Source organism: Geotrypetes seraphini, chromosome 6 (genome assembly GCF_902459505.1).
Source record: "Geotrypetes seraphini chromosome 6, aGeoSer1.1, whole genome shotgun sequence".
Lineage (NCBI taxonomy): Eukaryota > Metazoa > Chordata > Amphibia > Gymnophiona > Dermophiidae > Geotrypetes > Geotrypetes seraphini.
Window position 1 is genome coordinate 39,459,295 of NC_047089.1, and position 18,367 is coordinate 39,477,661.

Here is an 18,367-nt window from a genome sequence, read left to right on the forward strand (position 1 = left end):
ACCCTCAAAATGGGTCCAAAGGAACAGACTGGATTAGAAACTAGTTAAGTGAAAGAAGAGAGAGTAGTGATAAAATGGAGTTCACTCTGAGGAAAAGGATGTTATCAGTGGTTTGCTACAGAGATTGGTCATTGGACTGGCTCTTTTTAACATCTTTGTAAGTGATATTGTGGAAGGTCTGTCTTGAAAGGTTTGTCTCTTCGTAGATAGTTACCACCAAATTCTGTAGTAGGGTAAATTCTCCAGAGTGTGGACAGCATGAGGATCAGAAGTTCTGCCCAACATCCAATCAAATTAAAACAAAACAAAAAAAAGAAAGCCTTTAAGATTCACTAAAGGCTCAGAATCCCAACAGCATGATGCACTCCAGTGCTCCAAGCCAGGAAGATGCTACAGCCATCCAGCGCAAACCTGGCATGATATAGGGGTAGGAAAATATGAGGGGTCTATCCCTGTCAATTTTAAGTAAAACTGAGGGGTTTTGAAGCAGATGGAAGCTTAAAAAAAAATCATTTAAAATCCGGGATGGCTGCAGCCACCAAAATCATGCCAAATTTCAAAAATTGCAGGGAAAGGGGTTTTAGAGGTGGACCTTAGCTCTGGCTGCAGAAATCTTTAAATTTAACTTTTGAGGAACCCCCCCCCCCTCCCATAGGCTATAATAGCTTTACTCACTGTGCATGTGCCTGCCTGCTTCAGCTTAGGAATGCAGCAGGAACAATTGGAGAAGAACTCTGCCTCACAGATTTGACGGACGAATTTGGTATTTAAGCTGCCAGTTGAACTGAGGTTGGACTGAGCCTCAACCTACAAAAAAAACCTCACGCCAAAGGGGAAGAGGACCACGCAGCTAGTCTATTAAGGCCGGCCAAGCCGGGAAGGAGCCAACAGCCTGTGCTCAAGTTCCTGATAAATTAGGGATGCAAGCAGCTAAGCGAGCGCAAAAAATGCAAAAACAGGCTGGCTAGCTAGGTGTCCCTGAGGGCTGATCCTGCTAGCTGCAGACTTCTGCAGTGCAAGTCTGCATCGTCTCACAGGCAGAGGTCTCAATAAATGGGAACCTCTGGGCACCGAGCCTTCAACCAAACACTTAGAAAAAAATACCTGAAAATAATAAAATCGCAGAACAGAGCAGAAACACTTCTGAGCAACTTGCTTGCAGAAAAAAAACTGAGGGGGCAGGAGCAGCTCTCTAGGAAGGAGGTGAGTTCAAAAGATGATTGACAACATTCTGAAAGCAACTTGCAGGTTCAGCTGCATAACCCCAGCATTCAGAACCACTAGACACATTGAACTAGAAAAGGAAATTTAACACTGCTAGCATAGTTGCAAAGTTCAAAGTCCTTTTCACCCATGGAGTCTGCATCGGTTTTCAAAGTGAAAGTACATGTATGCTCATTCAAAACTGCTTAGGAAAAAGTACCTGCAGATACAAGCACTACCTTTTCTGCAATTGTTTTCCAATTAAAACACATGTAGTTTTGATAATGCAGAAACTACATGCACGCTTACCCTCCCCCCAGGACAACCTCTGCTCATTTACCCAGGTAAGGAAAAATTATGTTCTTACCTGTTAATTTTCTTTCCCTTAGACGCAGCAGATGAATCCAGAGACCAATGGGATAGCTCACATCTACCAGCAGGCGGAGATAGAGAAACTGATTAACAGGTGGTCCTATTGGCTGGCACTCCTCCTGTCTCATCAGTATAGCTCCTTGCCCAAGCACATTTAACCATCAATAGGCATAGCATGTAAAAAACTTATTTCCCAGAACAAATCGCAAAAGGCAACGATACAGAATACAACCATCAACAACAACCAAGCACGAAAGTCGCACATGAAAAAACCGACAACCAAATACCAGAAAGGGTGGGGCTCTGGATTCATCTGCTGCGTCTAAGGGGAAGAAAATTAACAGGTAAGAACATAATTTTTCCTTCCCTAGCAACAGCAGCAGATGAATCCAGAGACCAATGGGATGTAACAAAGCAATCCTCAATCTGGGTGGGAAGCAAACGCCGCCTCCGCAACAACCGAAGCACCAAAACACCCATATCGCATGTGCCCGCACATCCATGCAGAAACGCGGAGAGAAGGCAATCTCGGAAGACGAATTAGCCGCGAGACAAATCTCCTCCAAGGAAAAAACCTCTGGGCCGAGCCCAAGAAGTAGCCATCGCTCCAGCGGAATGGTCATGAAGTTCAATTGCCACCCGCTTCCCTGCCAGCAGGCAAGCATAAAGAATGTCCTCCTGGACCCATTGAGCGAGGTAGGCATCGGATGCCGCCATACGCATGAGGCGTCCCTTGAAGAATACAAAAAGGAGATATAAACAACTAAAAGTTGTTAGAAACTGAGCTCGCGGAGAACGCTACATACGTATCAAAAAATGCAGTGAATAAAAGCACTGCTCCCAATTTCTCCTCCCAGGAAGAAGGAAGGAAAAGCGAGCATGACGTAAAAGAAAGGATGACACCCCCCTAGAAAGAAATAGTGGTACCACCCGAACTGATACCCTATATGACGGAAATCAGAAATAGGAATCCCCGTTGAACAAGGCCTGCAACATAGCAACTGCAGAGCTGAAGCCATGGCCACAAGGAACCCCATGTTCAACGGCACAGCTCTTTAGAGTCCCAAAAGACAAGGCTAAAATGAAGCCTTCGGTAAACTTAGAAGAAGTACGTGAAGATTGTACTCCAAACCGGGCTTTCTAAGAGGCGCATGAATATACCGCACTCTGTTTAGGAACTGAACTACAGGAAGCTGAGAAGTCAGCGAAGAGCCATATACCTAGCCCTTGTAACAAGCCAAGAATGGCACCAGAAGCTGAAGGGAATTGAACGCTAAGCCCTCGGCAATATACTTGTGCCAAAAAGGAACTCTGGAGTGGTTCAAACGTGAAGAAGCACCCAAGAAAGGAAAACCCTCCAAAAGGAAGCAGAAGCCACAGGAGAAGATGTCCGTAGCACCTGGATAAGAGAAGAAACAACCTTCTTCGCATAACCCGTACACGTCAGCCAAGATTATCCAAAAAAAACTAGGTCGTAATACTAAAGTAGTACAAATATCCATGTGGATCGGATCCTAGGCGGGCAAAGCCGGAGACGCCAGGAAACTTCTTAGTCCAGCTGTCGAAAGACTCATCAAATCCGCATAGGAAGGAAGGCGCCGTCAATCCAGGGATTCTACACACACTGTGCCCGGAAGGCGAGCTCGAGATGGCAAATCCAAGCCATCATCAGCCAGCGGAAAACACTGAAAAAGAGAAGGCAGAGGCGAGAAAGGAGCCATGCAGCAACCCCCTCTAACTCCCACTCCCTGGGCCCGCCGAAGAAGCTAGGAAGAGTAGAATTGAGAGACGGGGCCATGAGGTCCATGTCAAGGAGATCTCGCTTTCCTAAAAGGAGCTAGAACGCCTGAGCCACAAATCACAATACCCAGGATGCAGAAGATTATACTAGTACTAAAATGCACACTTTCAAGAGCGTACACAGCGCTGTACACAGTAACATCCAAGAAATGGGCCATGCTCAGATTCCGCGGAGAGAAAGTCTATCCACACTCTTATCCTCATCCAAAAAAGGATCTGCCAACAGAAGACGAAGACGAGAGTCCACCCAGTGAAGCAGACCAACTTCACCTGCCAACTGAGTACAACACCTACTGCCCAAGCTGTAGAGAAAGACCCCCATCCTAATACTGACCAAAAGGACCCTCAGCGGCAATCCGGAAGAATGATCTGAAGCTCCAGAAAGGTAGCCTGACCCTGCTCAAGAGTAGAAGAATGAACAGGTACTGAGTCGCCTCCGAAGACCAGACTCCTGGAGCTGAGGATGGAAGCCACCAAGCCCCCCAACCCGACAGCCCTGGATGGTCGTTGGTCATGAGCTAGACTAGCAAAGATCGAGGCATACCGTGAAAAGAGAACCGCGCTGAGCCATCAAATCATACAGTCAAAACAAAATGTGCAGGGGTAACTCTTGCACAATGAAGGTTACTATTGAGTGACTAAAGAAATCGGTAGCACAAAAAGTATGTGGTGACTTTACTTTTTGTGCTATCAAATCATACAGAGCAATGCACGAGGAGCATACCAAATAATTGGAGCCCTGAGATACCGGGAACCACCGGAACAAAAGTGACTGCTGAAGCATAAGAAGGGGAAAGCAAGCCGAAGGTCCCAGTGGAGTCAGCAATATGGATCCCAGAAACCGTACAGAATCCTATACTCTTGGTCATGGTAAGCGAAGAAGAGTACCAATCTGAGACCGAGACCCCATGCCTAAGTCTCCGGAAAGAAACACATGTCTCTCCTATATGAAGAAAAACATTACCCCAATATACCAATAAATAGTACAGGAGAAAAGAGCGCTGTGCAAATTCGAAGATGCACGTGTAAAGAACCAAGGAAAAGATACCACCCTTTTCTCGTCAGTCAAATGGCCCGACTGGAAGTCGTCCGAATCAAGCAGGCAGCCAAGAAATTAGATGAATTGCCCGGTAGCGCCAAAACGGTACCACCGCCCACATCACCTAAAACGTTTGTGAAGCCTTGGGTAGGCGAAATGGCATGTGCCAAAACCGGAAGCGCCGCTCCAAGAGAGGCAGGCAAACCAAGTGCCGATTCGGAGTCCCTAGAGAAAATGTAAATATACTCCCAGGTTGTCTGCAAAAATGTGTAACCCCGAGAAACTAATTCAGCAGAATGGGATCCAGCCTGCCCAATGCCCCCGTCTCGGGCACCATGCAGGAAGTGGAACAACGTCCCTTAGTTCCCAAAGAACTACAAGAACTGTCCTGAGGACCAGTAACACTGAAAAGGGAAACACAAAACATAGAGACTCCAAGAACGAACTGGAAACTGGAGGAGGATGCAAAGATGCAAGCATCCGGAAAAATCCTTACAGCCCACTGACCTGACATTAGAGTCTTCCCCCTCATGAGAAAGCCTGAAGAGTTATTGGAAGAAGTCAAGATCCCCTCAGAATGAAGTGCAGAAGGTCAGGGAACGGCAGGAGGAGACGGTAGGATCTGCAAGAAGATTCTCCTAGGAAAAATCAAGTTTCCCAATGTAAAGAGGAATATACTGTAACCATGAAAACAGTACCAACTCCATGCCACGGGGGCGAAATACGTAAGGCTTAGAAAGGGAATACGCACTAGCTGCAAGCAAGAAGCTATACTTACCGCCCTTTGACAACCACAGCAACTTAACAGGTATCAGACAACAGCGTCGTGACCTGCCCATATGACTGCTCCCTGTCCATGAGAAAGCCGAAAGAGCTGACAGCGTGTGTGCAGTTCCATGTGGCCCAGGGAAGGCAAATGATGGGACACCCCGGCCGTAGACTCTGGAACGCTATACAGAAAAGATTGTTACGCCCGATGGAACTCGGAAATAGCCAATATGTCCCTAAACAGCTTGAAAGGGTAGGAAGCAGTACAACAGTGCCACCAGACACCGTCCGCGCAACAACAATGGCACCAATAATAAGGAACTGCCAAACGTACATAGTGTCACCAAGGTGAGACCTCGAGAGAGATGAAGAGATCCCCAAAAGAAAAAAAAAACTGGGAACTCTCCTGCGACTGGCTCAAGTTGTACCATGAGACACGGCTTCTACCAACCCAGGATGGAGGGAAGCCGAAACTGGGTGGTGAAGAACAGAGCCAAACCGCACTCTAATGGGCCTGCAGCAAACCCACAGGAGATAACGCCAGCGCGGCAAATTAATGAACTCGGGAGACCTCCACACACCGGGCCCCAATATCTCATGAAAGCAGGAGAAAACTGCAAGCAACTTCCTTCGCATTTGACCAAGAGGCCTAGAAGCCACGGAAGAGCCCATAGAAGCCAGCTACTAGGGAAACCGCTGAACGCCCCCCCCCCCCCCCCCCAGTGCAGGAGCGCTTTTTTTTTTTAAGACCATTGTTCACTGAAAGACCGCGGCTCTCAGCCGGGGAAGCAAACACAGCCGCGGCAAGCAGGAAACTCAAGCCACACTGTGACGCGCTCAGCCGAGCAAGAGAACAAGCCTGAGCCTGTTTCGCTGGCTCTATGCAACTGGGAGGGAAAAACAGGGAGACCGGAAGGCGCAGAGAGAAGGAAGCCGCTGAAACAGACCACAAGAACGCCGCAGCGCGTCTGTCAGCGTCGGAGCACCAGTGCAATCCACCAGCCCGCGGAAAGGCACGGGCTCCATAAACAGCGTACACCCAGTAACGTCCGACCACAGCCGCGGTACAAGCCGAGCGAAGGGCAGCCTCAGCGAAACCCGCTGTAAATGCAAGTACTCACCCCTGCCCCCACAGTAAAACACCATGCATCTCCCGCGCGCGGGAAAGCAGAGGCTCCTCATAATCGAGCCCAAACTATAATGCAGGGGCTCTCTTCACGCAAACATATGCAAAAAAGAAAATGAGCCTCCACTAATTGTAAAATATGTACCGCTCACCAAAACTTAGCTGATGAGAAACAAAGTAAACATCAGGCAAACCACTCGACCGCACAGCCACCGTGTCCCCCGAAGAACCGAACACAACACTAACCACCAGAAAATAGAACTTGCAACTGCAAGGCAAAAAAGGCATACTCACAACCCGGCTCACAGGGCTGTTAGACGCCGGCAGGAACAAGTTGAGCACCACTGAGAGTACCCAATCAGGGAAAGCAGATGCAGTCTCTCTCTCTTTTTTTTTTTTTTTTTTTCAGGGAAAGAAGATAAAATAGAGACCTAAATAGACCCTCTATCATAGGAGGGAGGGTGAGGCAGGGACCTGGGGGGGCCCAGGTGTAACCCCTAAAGCCGGCACCGTTCAGCCGGACACCCCTGTCTCACTGAAGAGAAAAATCTCAACAGGAGAAATAGAATTAATTGTAAGCTCACTGAAGAGAAAATCTCAACAGGAGGGATAGAATCGTAAGCTCACTGAAGAGAAAATCTCAACAGGAGAAAATAAGTTTCCAGCCACAGCCAGAATCCAGGAGCTAGGTGAATAGCGACCTTGTCCTGCTGGGAGATAGAGAATACTGATGAGACAGGAGGAGTGCCAGCCAATAGGACCACCTGTTAATCAGTTTCTCTATCTCCGCCTGCTGGTAGATGTGAGCTATCCCATTGGTCTCTGGATTCATCTGCTGCTGTTGCTAGGGAAATAAGCTTTTGGAAACTGTTGTCTTAATTTTCCCTTTATAATGAACTTCCTTATACTAAAAGATTACCTGGTCAAAGAGTTGTTTGCCAGTTGTGTTGGGCTGGATAGCAAACTCCAGTTCTGCATCCATTGTGGTAACTCTAACATTAATCTATGAAAGCAAAACCAAACAAAATTGTTGTACTCAGATCATGTACATTAAAGGTTTGTATACATTTATCATGCTAAACCAATATTGTGGAAATGGATTTAGGTAAAAGTGAATATAGGTATCAGTTTTATCCTAGATCCCTACTGTACTAGCATCCTATTTAGTTCCCATCTGTCAAAGAAGCCTATTCACTCTTCCAACTTATCTAAAAATATTAAGTCTTCTACAGTATACTTTCTCTTAGAAAGCTAGGCTAACATCCTTTCTTTTGTTCTTTAAAAACAGTAATTTCTCCTCTTTGGCCCTGATTCACTAAAGTCAGCGATAGTCGCTAAACCTGTTTTCACAGGTTTAGCGATGATCACTACTAACCGACCCGATTCACAAAATGACCCACTGTATGTTTTTCCCCTCGATCGCCCATTTTCTGATCTGGCCATGCAAATTTGTAAAACCCCATGCAAAATAGCCAAGCGACTAATTCACTAACATTTGCTTGGCTATTTTGCATCAGGATTTACGATCCCAAAACCCGACTGCTGCAGACCTGTTTACTTTTTATGGCACAGATATTTTGCGTGAATTACACACGCAAAATATCTGTCCCATTAAAAAAAAAAATTTTTTTAACTCTCACCGCCACCAACGGCCCTCCCTAATGACCCACCAACAATCGCACAACACCACATGCTCCCCTCCCATTGCCACAACACCATTGTCCGCCCCCCCCCCCCCATGCGAATGTGGCAGGAGGGATGTCCAGTCCCTCCTGCCATCGATCGCCCCCTCTTCCCGGTCAGGTCGGGTTGCCCCTCCCTGTACCTTTAAGTCTGGAGGAGGGGTGCTCAGACCCTCCTACTCCTCTGCCAATTGCCATCAGCAATGCGAGCCTTAGGCCCTGCCCCGGTGCATCATGTGAAAATCGGCCAGAGAATCGACCAACAGCGACTGAATCGCTATCTTTAGTGAATCTGGGCCTTTATCCCTAATGCTTCCATCCTTTACACCCCCCTCTACATTTCTAAGACAAGCTGCTTATCAGTCATCAAATCTTTCTATTTTCTAAATCACATCTTGCATCCACTTCAGTATAGTTGTCCAATTAGACACTTTACTGAATCTGCTACTGTACTTCTGTCCTTAATACTGGGTTATCCGCTATCACAATATTCTTAGAACTTGCAATGATATTTCAACACCATGGATCCCAAGCTCTCTTCTTTATCACCTCCCTTGTCATCCTAGGCAAGCACTGTAAATCAATTCCCTGACAGAAAAAGTTATGTCATTTTTATTGCCTCTTTTTATGAATAATTCCTATGAATAGCTCCACTCTTAGCTTTAGAATATAATCCCACCTTTATAAAAGGGTCCAGGTAAAAAGGCTTGTGGGAGAGCTGTGTGCAGATGTCTGAACATGTAGCTTCTAACGTGAGCATAAATACCATACCATGCAGAAAGCTAACTGCATACAAATCATCACTAATAGGGAAAAGTGGAGGGACGCATGCTAGATACATATGTGTGGCTTTTTTGAGCATGTCCAAACAAAACAAAGTATCTCAACACACATCTGAGCCTGTTCTTCTGTGACTAAATATGAGCCTTACAAAAACGTGAAATTTTTACAAGGTTCACAATGTATTTAGCTGGAGAAAAACAGTTGCCAATACGTGCTTTCAATTTGTTCAGACGTTATCTCCTATCTACCTCAGAAACTTTAGGGGCTTCCTTCTGCTTGCAAAACAAGCCAAAATCTTCTCTGCAAACCCTTCTATGTTGTCCCAGACCTGGCAAAAATGTTTCTTGCATTGTGGGCATGTCAAAAGCTTTCTGCATTACACAGACTACTCAGCACTGTACAGAATACTTACTACATATACTTGACTATAAGTCAAGACATTTAAGCTGAAAAATGTTTTAAAAAATTACTTGGAAAATCTGTAGAAGCTAAGGAATTAGTGTCAATTTCCTCCCCCCCCACCCCCCGAAAACCCACCAGCAGCAGGAGAATCCAGCCTCGCAATCCGCATCCTTTCCCCTCAATACCTTCAACTCTCTCCTATTTAGCAGTACATCATCTAAGGTCTGCTCCCTGGATCACACCCTGTGACCTGTCCTGCCCATGCAGAAACAAGAAACTAAGGTCGAGGAGGCACAGACATCAGGCGGTGTACCGCTGCAGGGCTGATGCTGTACGAGAAACTCCTGAGAAAATTAAAAAAGTAATGGGATAGGAAACAATGATCTTTTGTGCATTACAAATTGGTTAATGGACAGAAACAGAGGGGTAGGGTTAATAAATGACCATTTTTCTCAATGGAAGTGGATAATTGAATGACGCAGGGTTCTGTATTGGGATCCGTGCTATTTAACACTTATACGTGGGTTGATTCATGAGTCATGGCAACTATTTTTTTTTCTCTTCCAAATGTGCAAACACCGGAAATCTAATATACCAGGCATCTCTGGTAGGGGAGAAGCAAAAAAAAAAAAAAAAACATTTGAAATCATCATTTTATTATGGCATACAGTATAGAAATTGTTTAACTGTTAACATCCTTCAAAGTTATATGTGTGTTATCTTTGGACTAGTGCCATGTAATTTGACTAATCTGATAAAAGGTTTCTTGTGGCAAGAAAAATTCTTGAATGACTGATAAAAGCATGAAAACATCACAATTACTTAATAGTATATGTGTTAAAAAATGTTTAAAGGGCCCTTCTCCTTCAAGATTTATTATATGAAAAGCCATCTTATCTGTTTTTTCAAAAGCACTTGAAAGTCTACTTATTTCAGAAACATTTAGTTTGCAAGTTAATTTGATATTTCTATGTAGGTTATTTTAACTATTATACACATATGATTTTGTGTACTGTATGCTGCTTTGGACAACTTCTGATTTGTACCTCTGTATAATTCTTTGGCGAGACCACTTTGGAGAACTATAAACTGTATATGCACAAGTGTTTAAGCCCGTCACATTAACGGGTGCTAATAAAGCTCCTTCCCTCACATGTCCCCTATTTTCAGCCCCAGCTCTAAACCCCTTTTTAGCCCCCCCCCCCCCAGCCTCCTTCTCCCATCTTTTTCCTTTCAGCTTCCAGCCCCCTTTTCACATGAGGATCAGATAAAAATTAGCATTTATATTCACTATACAGCCTGGTACTGTTGACTTTTCTCGCAGATTATGAGAGAGTAGACGTAGTAGTAGTAATAGTAGTAGAAAACATAGTAGTAGATCTGTTAGAATTTGCACAAGAGGACTGTAGTTCTTAATTATGAGTGGTCATTACTTTTTGCATAAAAAGGAGTGCTTTTTTTAGATTGTTTACTTTACAGTTTAATAATACTTTGTGTATATCATATATGTATGAGACGATCACATTTCGATAAATAAAGTACATTTTATTCATTGCGTGCAAAGCTGGGGAAGGGGGTCCATAGCTTTCATCAGATTCTTAAAGGGGTCTGTGACTCAAAAAAGGTTAAGAATCACTAGATTAGAGCATAAGGGGAGGTACTGAAATGCATTCAGATTCAACAGAAAAGTTGCTGCTAACCTGTAATAAAGTATTCTCTGAATATAGCATATCACAGGTATCACAATGAAGTGAACTTAATGAGTTTTCTGGAGAAGAACTAAAGTATTTTATGAGAAAGCGTGGCAGTACCTGACAGTAGAAGCCCCACAGCTGCCTTCATTTCCAGTTAGTAAAGCTAAGTAACAGGAGAGAACAATTCCCAGTGGAAGGAGGGTATCTTTGTATAACTGCTGATCAAGCACCTTCAGAGAAGATTCACTACCGGTAAACAACTTTGCTTTCTTTTTAGATAAATGTATCACTGATGCTAGTCACACACACAGTCTCCTTAACTAGGAGCTGTGTTCACCTAAAAAAGAAAATTTAAAAAAAGGGTGGGTGAGTGGGAATAAATGAGACATTGATCAACTCCAAAAAGTCTTGATTATATGGGAAAACTATTTTATTTTTCAAAAGAACATAAATAGGGAAGATAAACTGACACCATATAGTCTAGGTCCCCAAGGATAAGACTCAGGTTCTCTCTCAAAAAGGCCTCAAAGGACAGTCAGTCTAAACTTTAGCATCCTGCACAAAGCCATCTGTAAACATCTATTTCTTTTCAGTCTGTATTGAGACACTAATCATCAGTTTTAGCTTGCATTTATTCTTCTATTGCACTTTTTTGTTGAAATGCAGTTAATCCTATGCAACTTGTGCTCAAAGTGCACAAACATGAAGCATGCACTAACTGCCATGAAAACATACATTAGACATGTATTAGCAGTAGAATCAATATTTTTTTGCAGATATTGTACTGGGAATTAGAAGAGAAAATTGTGAGGATCTGGAAAGAACATTTCGTGTGAAAGATATTACTCCTGGATACATTCTGCATAAAAAAGATTCATAATTTTGCCTATTTGTAATTTGTTTGCAGAATTCCCCCAACATAAAACATATTTCCCCTCTCCTCTTGCTCCAAATCCACTTTGCAAGCCACAAAGATATAGCCTAACGCATGATTAATTTCCTAAGGAGTCTTGCATTGAGGACATTATCAAATACCTTCTGAAAATCCAAACACCATATCAACTGGTTAACCATTATCCACTTAAAATCTAAAAAAATTGCTAAGGCAAAGACTTGCCTTTGCTGGCTCATTCCTATTAAGCCATGTTTATCTACATGCTATTTGCTTGAAGCTATGTTTAAAAACATTTTACCTAGTGTTGATATCAGGCTTACTGGTCTTTAGTTTTCCAATCACCCTTTTTAGCCTCTTAACAGAAAGGGCCCTGATTCTGCCACAGCTATAACAAGTATTCCTCATAACGTGATTGCCTGAAGCCAATCAAGCATATATCGTGACCTTCTTTTATGCCTATTTCCTTATTACATGTAGGATACCTTTTAAAATCCAGCTTTTCCTTAGACATACGATGTTTGTTCAAAAAGTTCCAGGACAGTTTGAATTGCGCGCCAACGGGAAGTTCTTTTGAAATGTGCTAGGGGATGCTGAGTAGCTTGAAACCTCACAAGTAACCTCCTTTTTCTGTTTGTTGATATCTGTTTTTGTCTCTGAGCTACAGCAATTTTTGTGAAAGTGTGTTTTCATGATCGGCTATTTTTCGTCATGTGCGCCCTCAATGAGCAGCGCTACAGTGGGAAGTTCTGTTTTAAATTGGATAAGACCGCTACAGAAACTTATGATATGTTGAAAGTGACATATAGGGAACATGTCAAGTCGTGGAAGGTGTTTTGAATGGTATTCACGCTTCAAAAGTGGTTGTGAATCAGTGGAAGACAATTCACGAACTGGAAGACCATCAACTTCAGCTGATGATGATCATGTTGATTAAGTGAGGGTTCTTGTGCACACTAATCAGCGATTAACTGTTAGAGAATTGGCAGAGGAATGCAACATCTTCATTGGTTCATGCCACAATATTATAACATAGAAATTGGGGATGTCTCCCATTGCAGCAAATTTTGTTCCATGTTTGATGACCAGAAGAATAACTGCGTCATGATCTATCAGAATCTTCTAGAGCAGGCAAATGAAGACAAAACATTTCTTGATAAAGTGATAACTGGTGATGAGACATGGGTCTACGGTTATGATGTGGAAATCAAAGCTCAATCATCTCAATGGAGAACCAAAACATCACCAAGACTGAAAAAAGCTTAGCAAGTTTGGTCAAACATCAAAGTGATGTTAACAGTTTTGTGTGTGTGTGTGGGGGGGGGGGTTTACAGTAGCGGCATTATTCACTATAAATTTCTGCCACAAGGACAAACTGTCAACCAAAATTACTATCTGAAAGTGTTGCAATGACTCCATAAGAAAATCAGGAAGAAGCGGCCTGAACTTTGGAGGGAGCAGTCATGGCTCCTGCATCATGATGTGCCCGCTCACACCGCCGTCAAAATTTGTGAGTTAGTTCTGTGCACAAAACGCAATGACAGTTCTTCCCCAGCCACCTTACTTTTCTTACTTGGCCCCTAATGACTTCTTGTTTCCTAAACTTAAATCCATGCTGAAAGAAAAGCAATTCAACACCATTAAAGACATAAAGCAAAATTTGATGCAGCAACTTTTGGCGATTCCTGAAGATGCGTTTAAGGACTGTTTCCAAAAGTGGAAATGACATTGGGAAAAGTGTATACGTAGGGAAGGGGAGTACTTTGAAGGGGACCAAATGGAATAAGTTGTAAGATTATTTAATAAATTTTTATAAAATCAGTCCTGAAACTTTTTGAACAGACCTCGTATCAAAAAGAAAAACTAAGTGATTCAGATACAAAAAAAAAAAAAAAGGAGGGGGGAGAGGACTTTTTTTTTTTTTTTTTTTTTAATAGAAGATAAGGAACATGAGGGGGAAAAATTTATACCTGGCATGTCGCAGACATGATGTGATTTAAGTTAATGCCACTCTTTGTAAAACATTAAGAGATTTACATAACTCGAATAAATTACAGTTGTGTGAAAAGTTGTGGGCACCCTTGGTCAAATTGCATGTTTCTATGAATCCCTAAGCGAACAGAAACCAAAACAAGCTCTAAATGGTAGAACATTAGACACTATAATAAAAGAGTGGCACAGATAAAACCACAACAAAAAAGCAGGCTAATTACCATCCCAAAGTAAAACTGGAATTTGAGGCATACCATTATATACTTTAAAATTATTCAAAAAGATCATCTTGATTAACATGTATAACTCACAGTATGTGAAACAAGAGTCTCATTTATTAAAAAAAAAAAAACATGCTAGGTGAAATAATGGTCAGGTTTCCAATGTAACAGACAGCTAGAGTCTTTTATATTAATAAAGATCGTCTTTTTACATGATGGAAGTTTCTGTATTTTTGAGGGCAACAAATGTTATAAAGGGGATGGACCATTTCACTTAAAAAAAAAAAATCTGAAAAAGGTTAGCGTAAAGGTGATCAAACTATGGTCTAGGAACTAGAATAGCCCGCCACTTACCAGAAAATAAAACAAAATAGCCTATGAACCCATCCAACTGGAACACTGCTGATGCAGATCCTATTGCAGTCATCTTCCTATCACTTTGAACTGGCTGGTCTGCCTTTAATCTCAATGACCCAAGTGTAGTGAAAATCCATCAAATAGCAACAAATAATTCTTTCACCTAACAGTGCAAGGTACCACTGATCTTTCTGGGGAGATAAGTTGTGTTTTCTCTCTCGACATTACCATTTATTAATATTGAACCGCCCAGCGCTTTTTCCAATAACAGAGGAGGTTTTTTATGCCGATGAGGTTATTACCCTGTACACCTTGAGCCACATGTGTGGGGAGGTAAAGGTTGGGTTCTGAGATTTTTTCCTCCTTAATTTTTGTTTGAGCCTGTGTGGGTGCATAACATTTGTTTAGTACTTTGCACTGTTAGGTGAAAGAGTTATCTGTTGGTCTGCCTTTAATGACACATTCCTAGAATGTCATGTTAAAGAGGGTCTCACCGATTAAGAAGGGGATCACAAACAGATCGTAGGTGGTTATCATGCCACTGTAACGGGCCATGGTACGGCTTCACCTGGAATACTGCGTCCAGCACTGGTCGCCGTACATGAAGAAGGACACGGTACTACTCGAAAGGGTTCAGAGAAGAGCGAATAAAATGGTTAATGGGCTGGAGGAGTTGCCGTATAGTGAGCGATTAGAGAAACTGGGCCTCTTCTCCCTTGAAAAGAGGAGACTGAGAGGGGACATGATCGAAACATTCAAGATAAAGAAGGGAATAGACTTAGTAGATAAAGACAGGTTGTTCACCCTGTCCAAGGTAGAGAACGAGAGGGCACTCTCTAAAGTTAAAAGGGGATAGATTCCGTACAAACGTAAGGAAGTTCTTCTTCACCCAGAGTGTGGTAGAAATTTGGAATGCTCTTCCAGAGGCTGTTATAGGGGAAAACACCCTCCAGGGATTCAAGATAAAGTTAGACAAGTTCCTGCTGAACCGGAACGTACGCAGGTAAGGCTAGACTTAATTAGGGCACTGGTCTTTGACCTAAGGGCCGCCGTGGGAGTGGACTACTGGGCACGATGAACCACTGGCCTAGCAGCGGCAATTCTTATGTTCTTCTGGTTCAAAGTGATGATGGTTAATAGTGGAGAACTCAGCATAGGCAACTTTGCAAACTGCTTCATGAGCACTTGCCTAAAGATTTATTTGGTATCTTCAAAAGTTTTATCAGATTATATATAAGGCCCCCAATAACAATATCAACACAATGCTGAGTTTAATAGGGCTCTGGTCTGGCAACAAACAACTCTTTCACCTAACAGTGTAGTAACTCGTATAACTTATGTTTTTTTTCTGTGATGCATCATTTCCAATTTGATTTTTTTTTTCTTTTTGTCAAGCCATGACAAACTGGACCAGCTGGAATGAGAGAACCCAGATAAGGGAGAAAGGAGATTCTCTCCCATAATGATGAAGAGGAGAATCATGCATGGATAGGAAAACACAAGCATTTTCTTTTTTTATGTATATAGTAAGTAAAGTATTGTGGTTGCTGAAATAGCATACAGTATAAGAGGGCTGATTAAAAAAGACCAGTCTCATTACTTTTCATTCAGAATCAGATGACTTCCACAGGATCTGAATATTTTTCTTCTTCAAGTAGTCCTTCAAATTCAATACGTTTTGAAGCATTTCAAAAATGATTCAAAAGACATGCAGCAGACTGTTTTACAACATCACTGTTTTGTGGTAGATGTCCTCCCAGAACACGCTTCATCAGTCACTCGCATATTACTCTCTTTGATGTGCTTCCACCACCGTATGTTTGACGTAACATTTCTAGAGTTTAATTACTGATCTTTCCGAGTTTAACACAAAATTCAATCACACATTGCTGGCGTACTCTCACAAACACGCCTTCCTCATCTGCTGTGATGAAACATACAAAATTCTTCCTCTTGCTGTGACAACTACAGCAGTCCAACTGCAGGTTTAGAAATGTTGATGTACGAGTTTCACAAGAACAAGCAAGTGCTGCCATGTCTACTTCTTGGAAAAACAGAAGCAGTCACATTGCTTTTCAAATTACTAGAGACTTGCCATAGATCTGCTTAGGATCCATATCCTCTTTGGGCCACCTTCGAAAATTACACCAATCCAGTCAACAACCATACAAACAATAACTCAAGAATTTACAGGGAAACCATTACACTTCGATGCTAGGAAGAAATACTTTACCCTGCAAACATGAATCTCCTTCTGATTTTACTGATTTGTCTGGTAATTAAGAACATAAGAACATAAGAAGTTGCCTCCGCTAAGGCAGACCAGAGGTCCATCTTGCCCAGCGGTCCGGACCCGCGGCGGCCCATCAGGCCTAATTGCCTGAACAGTGTCCCTTACTAATTATGTAACTGCCTCTAATCTAATCCTATCCCTATAGCCTACCTCTACTCCTATCTGTACCCCTCAATCCCTTTGTCCTCCAGGTACCTATCCAATCCTTCTTTGAAGCCCTGCAGCGTGCTCCTGCATATCACATCCTCCGGTAGCGCGTTCCATGTATCCACCACCCTCTGGGTGAAAAAGAACTTCCTGGCGTTTGTTCTAAACCTTCCCCCTTTCAATTTCTCTGAGTGCCCTCTTGTACTTGTGGTTCCCCATAATTTAAAAAATCTGTCCCTGTCTACTCTTTCTATGCCCTTCATGATCTTGAAGGTTTCTATCATGTCCCCTCTAAGTCTCCGCTTTTCCAGGGAGAAAAGCCCCAGCTTCTTCAGTCTATCAGTATACGAGAGGTCCTCCATACCCTTTATTAGCTTAGTTGCTCTTCTCTGGACTCTCTCAAGTACCGCTATGTCCTTCTTGAGGTACAGTAACCAGTACTGGACACAGTACTCCAGGTGCGGGCGCACCATTGCACGGTACAGTGGCAGGATGATTTCCTTCGTCCTGGACGTGATACCCTTCTTAATGATGCCCAACATTTTTTTTGCCTTCCTTGAGGCTGTGGCGCACTGCGCCGACGCCTTCAATGATGTGTCTACCATCACTCCCAGGTCTCTTTCAAGGTTACTCACCCCTAGCGGTGATCCCTCCATTTTGTATGTGAACATCGGGTTCTTTTTCCCTACATGCATGACCTTGCATTTCCCTATGTTGAAGCTCATTTGCCACTTTTTGGCCCACTCTTCCAGCGCTGTCAGGTCTTTTTGGAGATCTTCGCAGTCCTCCGTGTTTGCAACCCTGCTGTATAGTTTGGTGTCATCCGCAAATTTGATAACCTCACATTTTGTTCCTGCCTCCAGGTCGTTAATAAATATATTGAACAGGAGCGGTCCCAGCACCGACCCCTGCGGAACTCCGCTCGTGACCCATTGCCAGTCTGAGTAATGGCCCTTTACTCCAACCCTCTGTTTCCTATCCGCCAGCCAGTTTTTGATCCATCGGTGGACCTCCCCTTGCACCCCGTGGTTCCATAACTTCCTTAGAAAGTGCAGAGGCGAGCCACGAAACTTGTCAAAGGAATGGAGCATTTGAGCTACAAAGATCAACTCAGGAAACTGGGACTGTTTACCCTCGAGAAGAGAAGACTGAGAGGGGATTTGATAAGAGACTTTTAAAATATTAAAGGGATTTGATAAAATAGACCAAGAAGCAGCATTACTAACATTTTCAGATGTGACACGGACAAGAGGACATGGCCTGAAACTGGGTGGCAGCAGGGTCAGGACAAGTGTCGGGAAGTTCTGTTTCACACAGCGCGTGGTGGGTGCTTGGAATGTACTCCCGGAGGAGGTTGTAGAGGAGACTACTGTACTGGGATTCAAGCGCAAGTTGGATGCACACCTTCTTGCATATCATATTGAGGGATACAGTAAATCCGGGTTTCTAAATAGGAGTACCTAAATGGGCCGCCGCGTGTGCGGATCACCGGACTGGATGGACCTCGGTCTGATCTGGTGAAGGCGTTTCTTATGTTCTTACCTTGTCGAAGGCTTTTTGGAAGTCAAGGTAAATGATGTCTATAGATTCCCCTTT

At 43.3% G+C, this 18,367-nt stretch overlaps 1 protein-coding gene across 5 annotated transcripts in view; it reads right to left on the reverse strand.

Moving 5' to 3' along the window:
- RDX (radixin) overlaps positions 1–18,367 on the reverse strand; it is a 100,459-nt gene that overhangs the window by 43,352 nt on the left and 38,740 nt on the right. For 3 of the 5 annotated variants that reach the window (XM_033949435.1, XM_033949433.1, XM_033949434.1), the window contains exons 3-4: positions 10,987–11,206; positions 7,228–7,311 (exon numbers count right to left, since the gene is read on the reverse strand). In XM_033949435.1, coding sequence (XP_033805326.1) covers positions 7,228–7,290 — 63 coding nt within the window. In that variant the 5' untranslated portion in view covers positions 7,291–7,311; positions 10,987–11,206. The remainder of the gene's footprint in view (positions 1–7,227; positions 7,312–10,986; positions 11,207–18,367) is intronic. The other 2 variants (XM_033949431.1, XM_033949432.1) reach the window with 1 other exon arrangement.